The sequence below is a fragment of the Chenopodium quinoa genome, unplaced genomic scaffold, assembly GCF_001683475.1.
Source record: "Chenopodium quinoa cultivar QQ74 unplaced genomic scaffold, ASM168347v1, whole genome shotgun sequence".
NCBI classification, from domain to species: domain Eukaryota; kingdom Viridiplantae; phylum Streptophyta; class Magnoliopsida; order Caryophyllales; family Amaranthaceae; genus Chenopodium; species Chenopodium quinoa.
The window spans coordinates 4,288,933-4,301,355 of record NW_018744878.1 but is presented as its reverse complement, the minus strand read 5'-3'; the positions used below and the strand labels follow the sequence as shown (position 1 = coordinate 4,301,355).

General features: G+C 36.0%; 1 protein-coding gene across 1 annotated transcript; it reads left to right on the top strand.

Moving 5' to 3' along the window:
* Positions 1-749: 749 nt before the first annotated feature.
* On the top strand, positions 750-9,467 carry LOC110705632 (putative disease resistance protein RGA3). Its single transcript, XM_021883533.1, has 5 exons — positions 750-1,162; positions 2,581-6,890; positions 8,114-8,213; positions 8,360-8,576; positions 8,689-9,467. Exon 2 carries the CDS (start codon positions 3,541-3,543, stop codon positions 5,494-5,496), a length of 1,956 nt encoding a protein of 651 aa, XP_021739225.1. The 5' UTR covers positions 750-1,162; positions 2,581-3,540; the 3' UTR covers positions 5,497-6,890; positions 8,114-8,213; positions 8,360-8,576; positions 8,689-9,467.
* Positions 9,468-12,423: the final 2,956 nt, after the last annotated feature.

The window sequence follows — 12,423 nt, the reverse complement described above, 5'->3', positions numbered from 1 at the left end:
AGGCCGTGCGGGCCGTGCGGGTTGTGCCGGCCGTGCGGGTTGGGTGGGTCATGCGTGCGGGTTAGGTGGGTTGGCTCGTGCGGGTTGGGTGGGTCATTCGTGCGGGTGGGCCGTGCGGGCTGGGTTGTGCCAGGTGGGTCGGGTTAGGTGGGTTCACGGGCTAGGTGTGTCGAATTAAATGAGTCAAAACGGGTTGTGCGATTTGGGTCGAATCAAACGGGTTAAACTGAGCTGGGTTGAAATGGGTTGTGTCGAAAATTTTGGACCCACGACACAACCCGGATTAAATCCGAGCTGTGCCGGGCTGTGCCGGATTGAAACCGGGTCGGACCCACGTGACCCACCAGCCGTGCGAGTTAGGGTGGGCTGGGTCCAACCCGGCCCACTGGCCACCTCTAGGTGTACCTATCCTTTATAAGAATTAAGAAGCGAAAGATTTGTCAACATTAGAGATACCAACAATGCCAAATTTGAACGACCAAGATCCAGTGAGGTAAAAATCAAACTAGCCCAAAACACTACGAGTATTGGGTAAGATTCTTAGTTACGGTTGATTAAAACCCTTAGGGGGTGTTTGGTAAATGGGAATTGAGGGTGAGAATGAGAATTTTAATCCTAATAAAACAAAATCTCTTGTTTGTTAAATGGGATTGGGATTAAAGAAGGGAATGAGATTGAGAATAAATGGAGGTGAATTCCCACCATTTTATTTTATTACTTAGGAAGGGTATGTAATAAAGTATTATCTTTCTATATTCCCAACAATCAATTCCCAATCTCATTCCCACATTTTAATTCGAAAACTCTCATTCACACATTCCAAACACCCCGTTAGACAAACCTTTCACCAACAGAAATCAAAATCAAACCTCACTCCTAAAAATGGCTGAAACTCCTTTGTATTACTACAAGAGGAGAAAATTACACAGTTCGCCGCCGCAACCTCCGTCTTACCTCTGGACTCATCTCACCCACCTCTCCTTCGACTGTAATGATCCGTCATGGCAGCCTGCCAATGCCGTCAGCCGAAGTCTAAAGCGAAGATTCACAAGATTCAAAGTCATCGTACATCGTATTCTCCGCTAAATCACCTTCCCACATCGTCATGGCATTCGAATCATTGATCAGTTTACTTTGTACCCGAAATGTGGCTACAATCAAGGTAATTCTCGATCCTTCCGCCCAAATAACTCATGGTGTTTTTGTACCCAGTTTATATTTGATATTCGATCACTAGTTGAGCTTCAATTGGGTGGATGTCTTCACTTTAAATTGTCTGAAATCCGGGAATACTTAGTTTTCCTAATCTGAAGAAACTTCAATTGGGTTTGGAAATTAATTTAGTCAATTTACAAAGATTATGGGCATTTATTAATTCTTGCCCACTTTTGGAGCATTTATTAATTCCGTTGTACTCCCTCCGTCCCAAAAAGAACGACTTATTTGAGTTGATTACGCGGGTATCAAGAAAGTTAAGTAAAAAGAAGTACAACTATATTGGAAAGATAAATTTACATGGGGTTTGTAAGAAGATAGAGAGAGAAAGTAATAAAATAACATGGAAAATCAAATTTTTATAGAGGAAGCTAATTTTGCACAAATATTGTAGCAAATTGGTGGGTGTTTTAATGCAAATGGGTCATTCTTTTTTGGACAAAGTTTTGGAAAATGGGTCGTTCTTTTTGTGACGGAGGGAGTATTTGTTTAGTAAGCTCAAGATACTTGAATTTGAAATGATATTGCATAAAGTTGTTTGGCTACATTTTAAGTGAGGCAAATGTTTTGGAGGTATTATCTATTTTTAGTGTTAAAGATGACATTGCTGATTTTCATTCTGATTATGAAGACTTCAAAAGAGACATACTATGGTGGGAATACAAGGTATGTAAAGCACTCTTAGCTGTTCCAAAGTGTTCTTTACCTGGTGAGTTTGAGTTTTATGGTGTTTACATCTGTGTATCGAGTGATAGGTCTCGAAATGGATTGGTTGTAACTTTTAAGAATTAGAATCCTGCATCACAGCACGAGTGCTTTTTGTGAGACATCTAACAACCCAATGAATGCAAGACTAGTCTGATGTGTTCTGATCATTGCCGGCCTAAGTTGAGCTTAAATTTTTCCCTTTGGTAATGTAAGAAATTCAGTGTGTTTCTTAAACTGATGAATGTATTAGCACATAGCAATTCCTATTGTCTATGATTCTGTATTGGTTTAACTTGCTTTTGTGTTCTGGAACTAGCTTGAGTATGAGTGGAATGGTTGTTGTCTACCTTTGGTTTTTTGTTCTTTGTTTCTTTTTTAAAAATTTGTTTACTGACTTTAGAACTTATATTCTAATTGTGACCGGTTTAGTTGGAAATAAATCCTTGATAAGTGAACTTTAAACATGCATCTAACTTATAAATGCAGTGAGAATTGAACTCTGTACATTTTAATAGCTTTACCTGAACATAATTTGTAACAAATTTTTTGTGCATTGTTAATGTACTATCTACATTGCATTTTTTTTTTTTTTTTTGAGAAAATCTTTCTACATTACATCTGTGAAGTTATTTTACGGAGTATCTCTTTTGTTTCCAGGGAGCATCATACTCGGCACTCAAAATCAGGTCTTGATTTTACTACTTGCTTCGTTATTACTTCCAGCTCTTATTGTTTGCACAATTTACTTTTTTACACGGTCTTAAAATGATATAAAACGTTGATAATTTGAAAATATATGCTAAAACATATTTTAGAAGATTTCATATATATATTCCTCAATTTGATGAAGAAAGGAATGAAGAAATTTAGAACAGAAAAAGAAGACAATTGATACAAACTATTTATGGTCAAAAGTGGATCATTTTGTCCATTTTTAAGTTCAACAAAGTAACAAAGCTCAAAAAAAAGTTCAACGAAGTAACAAGCAACACCTTATTGTTTATCTGCTTTTAGTGCATATTGTATTATATTAGTGATGGACATCTGGACTTTGCCCACTTTCCCACCAAACAATATAAAAGTATATGTATATGAAGTATATATTAAAACACACCTTTTAAATTTGGTAATTGTATCTAATTTTCTAATAGTTTGGTACTTCAAAAGACAAAAGTTCTCATTCAGTAGGTTTGTATTGTGAACTCAATAACATAATATCATAAATTTGAATATTTAATGTCAATAAGTAGACAGTAAAGGCTTTACCACTAAACTTTAGAAGTAGCATTTTATACTTTATTTTATTTTCTAAACTAATTTACTGTATATAAGTGAACTTATATATGTGATCATGACATTCATGCAAAAAAAAAAAAAAAAAAAAAAAAAACAATAATCCATGGTATAACCCAAACCTAAAAACAAGTTCAGATTAATGTAGATAAATTGATTTTGGAATAAATTATTTTCTTCGTTTCACACTGCTTTCACTGGTGAACATTCAAATAGACAGTAAAGCAGAGTCCATAATTCATCCATCATAACCATTTCATACAACACACGAGGCTGAGAGAAAAGGGAGTGAAGCACCAACAAAAAAAAAAAAAGAAAAAGAAAATGGCAGAGGGAGTTCTTTTTAACTTAGCTGGAACAGTCTTGGAAGCCTTGGGTAAAGCAGCCATAAAACAGGCTGCATCCTGGTGGGGTGCACGAGACGATTTAAAGAAGCTGGAGAACACCATCAAGTTGATCCAAGCTCGAGTTCGCGATGCTGAGAGGAACCAGGAAGAGCAAGGCAGAGATGATGCCATCAAAGAGTGGCTTCGGAGGCTGAGGATGGTACTTTACCAAGTTGATGACTTGTTTGATGAAGTCCTCAGTGTTGACCGCCAGAAACAGCGGATGGAAGTCAACAAGCAGGTTTGTCTTTCTCTCTCGAGGTCAGGCACTCTTTGCTTTAACTGGAAAATATCTCGTAAAATCAAGTCTATTCGACAACAACTTGATGAAATCAAATCAGATATTTCTGGCTTAAACTTGAATGCCTATTGTGATCATAGAGATGAACCACAACCACTAAGGGCTCGCTTCATGAGGAATAGAGAAACAGGCTCTCTTGCGAAAGAATATGTCACTGGTAGGGAAAATGACAAAAAAATAATTACTGAAATGCTTTTTGATCCTAAATTTGATGGGAAAAGGATTACTGTGATTCCAATTGTGGGGTTTGGAGGTCTTGGAAAAACCACTCTTGCTCAACTGGTTTTTAATGATGAGGTTGTTCAGAACCATTTTGATCTTACTAAATGGGTCTGGGTACCTGAGGTAGGTGATCAAAACACTGTAATCAGGAGAGTTTTCCAATGCTTCACCGGCAATGAGGATTCCGATAGACTCTTAGTTAGTCAGATTGAAACACGCATCCTAGAATCGATAAAGGATAAGAAGTATCTTCTTGTCTTAGATGATCTATGGGATGAAAGTCAGTATAGTTGGTCGGATCTTCTAAGTTTGCTTGAATGTGGTGCTACTGGAAGTAGAATTATTGTAACAACACGCTCTGCTTACGTTGCAAAAGCTGTTGGTACAACAAAACCCCACAATATAGGACTTCTAACTGAAGAGGAGTCCTGGAATCTTTTCAAAAAATTTGCATTCCGATCACAGCTAGAAGAGAGTAGTGGTTCTTATTTTACTCAGTTAGGGAAGGAGATCCTTAATAGTTGTGGAAATGTTCCCCTTGCTATCAAGGTTGTTGGAAGCCTTCTCTACTCTGAAACTAAGGAAGAGTGGGAACAAATTAGAGATACTAGACTCTCAAAGGCAAAGGGGAAGGAAGATGATATCAATTATATCATCATGCAAGTGTTGAAGTTGAGTTATGACTACTTGCCACCGGCATTAAAGCAATGCTTTGCTTACTGTTCATTGTTCCCAAAGGACTATGAATACACTAAGAATCATTTGGTAAAAATTTGGATGGCGCAAGGATATTTTGATCAATCAAGCACAGATATTGGAGAGCAATACTTTATGGAATTGTTGGGGAGGAGCTTATTTCAAGGTCCTAAAGAAGATATTGACGGGAACTTTAAATGCAGAATGCACGATTTAGTGCATGACTTGGCTCAAGATATAGCTGGTGAAGAGATGAAGCAATTGGTTGAGCCTTTAGACCAGATATCTTCAACTGATGGACTTATACATGTGAGTGTTAAAATAAGAAGGCCAGACGAAGATGATGAATGGGAAGCTCCAGCGTCATTGCTTGATGCTAGGAAGATTCGCCCATTGATATTTTTAAGATTCAATGTTAATATTGCTATTAAATCATCGTCTCTTGAAATGATAATTATGAAATTTCAGTTTTTATGTGCCTTAAACTTAGAGGGTATGAAAATCTCCATGATCCCAAATTCTATCGGGAAGTTGAAGCATCTTAGATACCTTAATCTTGCATCGAATGGGTACATGGAATGTATTCCTGATGATATAATAAGATTACAGAACCTGCAAACACTGAACATTCAGAATTGCTCTCAGCTTAAAGAGTTGCCAAGAGATTTTTTGTAAATTGGACAGCTTGAGGCACTTGGGAATCTCTGGGAGCGGTTTGAGTGATTTGCCGACAGGATTTGGGAAAATGACATCTCTGAAAGTGTTAGATTCATTTATTGTTGGGGAAAACTATGGTATGGATTCATTACCTTCCTTGAATTTTACTGGATATCTAAATATTCAATTTAACAAGTGGCGAAGTGATGCTGTTGTGGAAGCACAAAGAGCAACTTTGATGAACAATCAGAAATTGACACATCTTGAATAATGTTTGGATCCATGGAAGTTACTCCTGATTTAGTTTTAATTGATAAAATGTTAATGTGCTTGCAACTGCCTCCAAATCTTAAACATATTTTTTTTCAGGATTACAAAGGATTTGAGATGCCTCGTAGATGGTTAGATGGGGTATCTAATCTTGTTGCCATTGATATTATGGAATGTCATAATTGCAGAGTTCTCCCTCACTTGAGTCGGCTGCCTCATCTCAAAACTCTTTTTTTAGCTAGACTTTATGAGTTAGAGTATGTAGAAGATGAAGATGACATCCGGGTTGGTGGTGGAAAGTGTGGTTTTGGAGCCCACAATGTCTACTTCCCTTCCTTAGAAGTCTTGCTTTTATCGGGTTTGAGGTCTCTAAAGGGGTGGACAAGACCATCAATGGATGATCATGGTGAGACAAGGCAGTTGTCGTTTCCTCGTCTTTTGCGATTAGAAGTATTTCAGTGCCCCAAGTTGATGTCAATGTCTCTAGCTCCAAAGCTGGAGTCATTTAGGGCTAATAGGAAGGTGTTTGAATTGTACCTGATGTCAATTGATGATCAGGAAGCATTTTCATCATCATCATCATCATCATCATCATCTTCTTCAACTACTTTTTGTACTTCATTAAAAGAGCTGGATATTACTGGGATTGAAGATGGACCAGCTTCTCTGTCAATCAGTAGTAGGTTCTTTAGACTACAAAACTTGAAAATAAATGATCACCAGGAACTGACAAGTTTGATGATAGAATCTTCAAAGTCTATTCGGCATCTCGTAGTTAAAGGTTGCAAAAACATATCACTGGGAAATCTTTACGTCCTTGAGACACTGATAATCCACGGCGTCAGTGATGATTTGGAAGAAAAGCTCCCTCAACTCATTGCTTGCGTACCAATGCTTCAGATCCTTGGACTTGAAAGATTCAGAAACTTGGAACAACTTCCAGAAGAGATTGGAAACCTCTCCTTGCTCCGTGAGCTGAAGATTGGTAATTGCCTAAAAATGGCGAAACTTCCACAATCATTACTAAGCCTTACCTCTTTACAAAAACTTCATATACGAGCTTGTCCAGATCTGAAAAAAAGATATGAGAAGCCGAATGGCCAAGATTGTCACCTTCTCCAACATATCTCTAATGTTGAATTGTGAGTTTCTGAAACCTATACTTTTTATGTCTATATCATTTTTATGCAATTGAGCGTTTTTTATGTGAATGATTGATATAAACTAACTCCTATTGCAATTGAAGGATAACTATAGGAAATTTTACTCAACTTAATACTACATTTAAATAGAACAATTATACTGGAACATCCTACTGTCAAATATGCTTTGTCTGTGCTATTATATCGCCCCTAAGATAGCTAGTGATTCTAATTTCAAAGTCATTATTGATCCAACACTGTTTGTTGTGTGTACAACCATGAATTATGTGTAGAGATGGCAATATTAAGTGGATATCCGCTAACCCGCTCCACCCGCTTAAAATAAATGGACGAAAACCCGAATTAAATGGATGAGAAGCGGGTGACGGATAAAGCGGATGATGGATCGGATCGGATGTGGATGATTTTTTTTTCACCCGCTAACCATCCACCCATCCGTTTAACATATATTAAATTTTTAATCAAAGAATTTTACTAATAAAATATAGAATGTGCAAGAAAATTACTTGTCTGTTTTTTTGTTGCAAATTAATTTTTCAAACAATATGTTGTTATTGTTTCTTTTTTATTAATAAATTAAAAAAATTATTATATAAATAACCGAAAATTAAAGTTTATCTGAGTTTTTTTTTCATTTTAATACTCATCCATTTGTCATCCGCTCCACCCGTTTCATCCGCGGATGATGGACGGACGGATATGGGTGATGGGTGAAGCGGATGATGGATGGATGTGGATGGAGCAATTAGGATAATGGATGGATGCGGGTGAAGCTCCACCCGATCCAAATCCGATTTATTGCCATCTCTAGTTATGTGACTTGTGATTATTGTGACATTATTAACATGAATACAAATTTGCATGGAAATATGGGATGCTGATGTATGGAATTTTGTACCATTGAATCAGTTGGTATAAGTGTATATACACAGAGAACAGAAAACTGTAATGCGGCATGAGCTGCACTTGTGCTTTTGTTCCTTTTTTGTCAAACCTTATTATTAAGGTGTCTCTCTCTTATACTATTTTTCATGCTACAACATGAAACTTAATTTGTATGTAAGTTGAAAAATTGAAAGGACGTACCACATACTGACGAGAAGGAAACAATCGTTAGGCTTTCTTTGTAGGTGATGCATTTTCTACTGTTTGTTCTTGGTTAAGGATCAACAATTTCTAATCTTATCTTCACATTCTGACAGCTTATTATAGCCTATTGTGATGACCAAATTAAGGCCGCCTCTGCCTTTTTTTGTTGAAAAATTGGAACAATGATTCCCTGATGGACAATCCCATGCTGCTGTAAGTTTCTCTGGTTTTTCCAAGAAGAATTATAGTTATATACCCTGTTTAATTGAATTCTGTTCTTATCCAACTCATTTTGTCGTATTCGATTTCGTATAGGTTTGTTTCTGAAATTAATCATTAATTGCTATTGTTTATTGTAGCTCTTCTCAGATCCATGATATCCTCACTCAGGTGGTCCTGCAAGCTTTAGGAATCTGAAATTTCAGACTTGAATCACCTACTAACCTTTATAAGCTGAAATCTATCAATTAATTTTTCAAGGTTTTAGTGACGTAAGAATGTTGCACTCAAGTGTAAATGGTGAATATTTCAATGCTCTTTAGAGATGCCAGGCGATTTGCATTGTGGATGCAACAGGTGATACACAGTACTGTATTTTTGAAGCATGAGTACAGCTTCCAAGCTCTTAAAAAGTGCTTTGCAATTTTTACCACTTATGCTATATTTTGTTATTGTTCGATGCTTTCAGGTGCTAATAATAATGAAAATTTTGGGGTGCTTTAAGCTGCAAGTTATTGAGGGGGAAAACATAATCAAGCTGAGGGAGCAAGTTTTTACCAGACTTTGCAAGGAAGGAGATTTGCTTCAGAGATGCAATGTAGGAAACTAGGAATGTTGTACTGAAATGAAGATGGTGGCTCTTTCGATGCTCCTTAGTGATGCCTGGCTATTTGCATCATTGATGCAATCAGTGATTCACCAAGAATCAAGCAAAATGAATTTATAAAGGTTTTTTTTTTTTTTAACTGTCAGTCATTTAACATTCTTGAAGGGTAAATCAAGGCTCTTGTTTGTACATCAATAACTTCAGTAGTTGAATTGGATTGGACTGAGCAAATGATTAGTGGAGTTTTTCAACCCTTCCTAGAAGGTGGGAAAAGCTTACACAGTGATGCTACATGCTGTTATTAAGATTGTTCTGGTGCGTTTGTGCTTAGATCTGGTCCGCATTCATGGAGCTTTGATTCAAATGGCGTCATCATAGATATGAGCTTTGTAACCTGTTTTCTAGTGATATTTGTAACCTTTCTCCTCTCATTGTTGATATCATAGTATATGACTAAATGTATAGTTGGTGGTTTATTAATCTTTGTGAAACCTGTTATATTTTGTTACCCTCCTATAAGAGAAAAATAAGAGAAAAAAAAAGGTGGACTCCTACAAGTCCCGTAGTTTTACTCTTCACATTGAAGAGATTTTCCATGTAAAAAATCCCTTGTGTTATATCAAAAATTTTCTTCTTGATTAGTGTCCTATCAATTGTGAATACTCTAGCAGTGATATAAGTTTATTTGTTTAGTTAAATGTACATCTTTTGTTATAAAATTTTGACATGTGCATTGCTAATGTCCTTTTTTTGTTATCTCTGACAGGTTATTCTATCTCTTTTTGAGTTTTTTTTTACCTAAAAGTTTACCAGATAGTTTAATGCCTCATCCCTTGAGCAACTAATTGATCATTGAATCAAGTGATCTGGCAAACCAAAGATAACCAAGTGATCATTGAATCAAGCTTACCAGATAATTTGCTTGGTGACTATTGACTATTGTGCCTCCTTGCTTCAATAAATCTTGATCATCTATGCAATTCATGAAGTCACCTTCACTGTTTCATAGATCAAGGAATAAAAAAACTGATAATTGTCCTGTTTTTTTTTGGCAAAGAGCTTATTGAGACAAAATTATCTTACTTACACATAAGCAATCTTAGACCGTTTGTGGCGCTATAGAAGTTTAAAGTGTGAAGCGTATGGTTTTTCCCTAAGTCCCTAACTATTGATTCCTTTGTTTTTTATACGTAGTAGTTTGAGTCTTTGCATCATTCACTTTTTGTGGTTTCGATACTTTTATGTGCGTGGGAATAGTAAAAATAATACTCCCTCAAATTATTTTTTTTCTTAATTTATTTTTTTAAGTGTCCTAATATGGTGTGTTTAAAAATTTAGGCAAATGGGTATTTTTAGGAATGAGAAATTGTGAAAAGTAAGAGAAAAAAAATACTCCACTTTGTATGTATCCTATTTTGTAGGCCAGAGTAAAGAAATACTATGGTGGGAATACCAGATATATAACACGCTCTTAGCTGCTCCAAAGAGTTCTCTACTCAGTGACATTGAGTTTGTTGGTACTTACATCCATGCATTGCGTGATAGGTCTCAAACGGATTGATTGTTACCTTCAATACTTAGATAAAAAGCACATTTTGGAAGACATCAAACACTCAATTAATGGAAGACAAGTTCACATGTCTTTGGTAATGTAAGGAAATTCAGTGTGTTTCTCAAACTGATACATGTATCAGCAGATAGCAGTTCTTTCTGCCCATAAATCAGTATGTTTAACTTGATTTTGTGTAATGTAACTAGATTAAGTACGATTACAATGATTATTGTCATCCCTTTGTTTTCCTGGCTTTAAACTTCCATTGTAATTCTGATCAGTTTATTCGGAAATGTCTCAGAGTCTGTTTAGTGTGACAAGATTGACAACTTGATTATGTGATGGTGCCAACTTGTTCTGTTCTGTTAATCTCCTTAATCTAACATATTAAGATTTTGTGATTTATTAAGATTGAATAAATGAGATTACATGTTGAGAAGTTTGGAGTTGTTTGAGATTACATGCTCTCCTTTCCTTGCTCAAAAAAAAACTTGAGTACCTGCTTGTACAGTTATTTAGATGGGATATTAATGTCTCTACTCTCTACTCTTATATACAGTAGTAAAAATGAGTGAGTTACATGTATAGTCAATGGAACTTTTGCACCAAAAAACTTTGGGAAATTCTGAATGATAGCCTTGTATTTAATTTTCTATCTGGTGGACATGTATTTTTCACAGCTTCTAAAGTGATCTCGTAATTTTGTATAATTGATTAATTTATGCTAGTTATTATTTTAATTGGCTAACCAGGCATGTATGGTTCATCTGTTAACCTTAATCGCCTTTATTACTAACCTGCCCCTAAATTAAATTGTTAATTCTGGTTTGTCTCCGTTTTTGGTGATTTAATTCCTTTTGGTGAAAATTCAAGGTTGCAAAAGTGGCAACAGAGTGCTCATTTAAGTTGATAATATCCGTAATTATATGCGGATTTATCACTGTTACAAGGTATAACAAATTGGTTTATTTTAATAGTAGTATTCCGTTAGAACTTAGTCGTATCTTGGAGGAAGATGTACAAGGTGTGGCCTTGCCACGGCTTATTCCTCCCTAGGTAGTTAGTTTGTTTTGTTTTCGTTCTTTTATTTCTGTCGTGTGTTTTGTTTTCACTCTGTTCTTTTTCTTCTATTGGTGCTTGTAACCTCATTGGAATCAAAAAAAGCCAAGGTATAACAAATTAACCCCTTGTGGTCGTTGTTTACTTTAGTTAGTTTATGGTTTGTCAATACTAACTAGCCTTCTGACCCGTGCAATGCACGACTTGTTCATAGAAAATTGCATTGAGAGATGAGTGAGGAAATACCAATAAATAATATGAGTGTAATATGTAACTGAAAACATAATTAAACTTTAATTTAAAATGAGACTTAATAGAAAGAGGATGGAGGGACTAAAATCAAAGAGAGAAAATAAAAAGGTTGAATTAAAGAGGGGAGATGAAGATAAAGTGTTTAATGAAAGTGTTAGAAATCCAGAATATTATGTAAATATAACCCTTCCATATTTAGGTAGATTGAATTAAATCACTCTTATTCTTGAGTGATTCTTGGAGTGATTACAAGCTATGATTAGGAGTATTTACAAACTGTAATTGTAGCTAAGTAAGGCAAGAGTATGTGTATATAATGCTATAACTACTCGTATGCTTTAATATAGATTTTAAAACCACAAAAACAGTGTTTAATTTGAGTTGGTATCAGAGCCAGGTTCCGATCTCCGGCAACCTATAACCTCATCATCTACCATGGTAACCGAGAGGAAAGATGTTGTCCAAAAACCGGTAACCATGGAAGACTTAATGCAACTGCTATCGCAGTTAAACACCAATAAGCCTACCACAGAAAACTCTAATTAGACTATCCAGCCAATCCAAATTCCAGATAAACTGAACCACAAAAATTTTATGAAATGGGCCAAATTAATGCAACTGGAGCTCGGCGGCAGGGGAAGGCTCAGCCACATCGCAGCCTCCCCGCCAAGCCAAGAGGATCCAGAATATACCAAGTGGTTTCAACGGGACTCATTGGTAATCTCTTGGATAAT

Bases quoted from the DNA above. Each gene is read 5' to 3' on its own strand.
- LOC110705632 (XM_021883533.1), top strand. From the start codon at position 3,541: ATGGCAGAGGGAGTTCTTTTTAACTTAGCTGGAACAGTCTTGGAAGCC.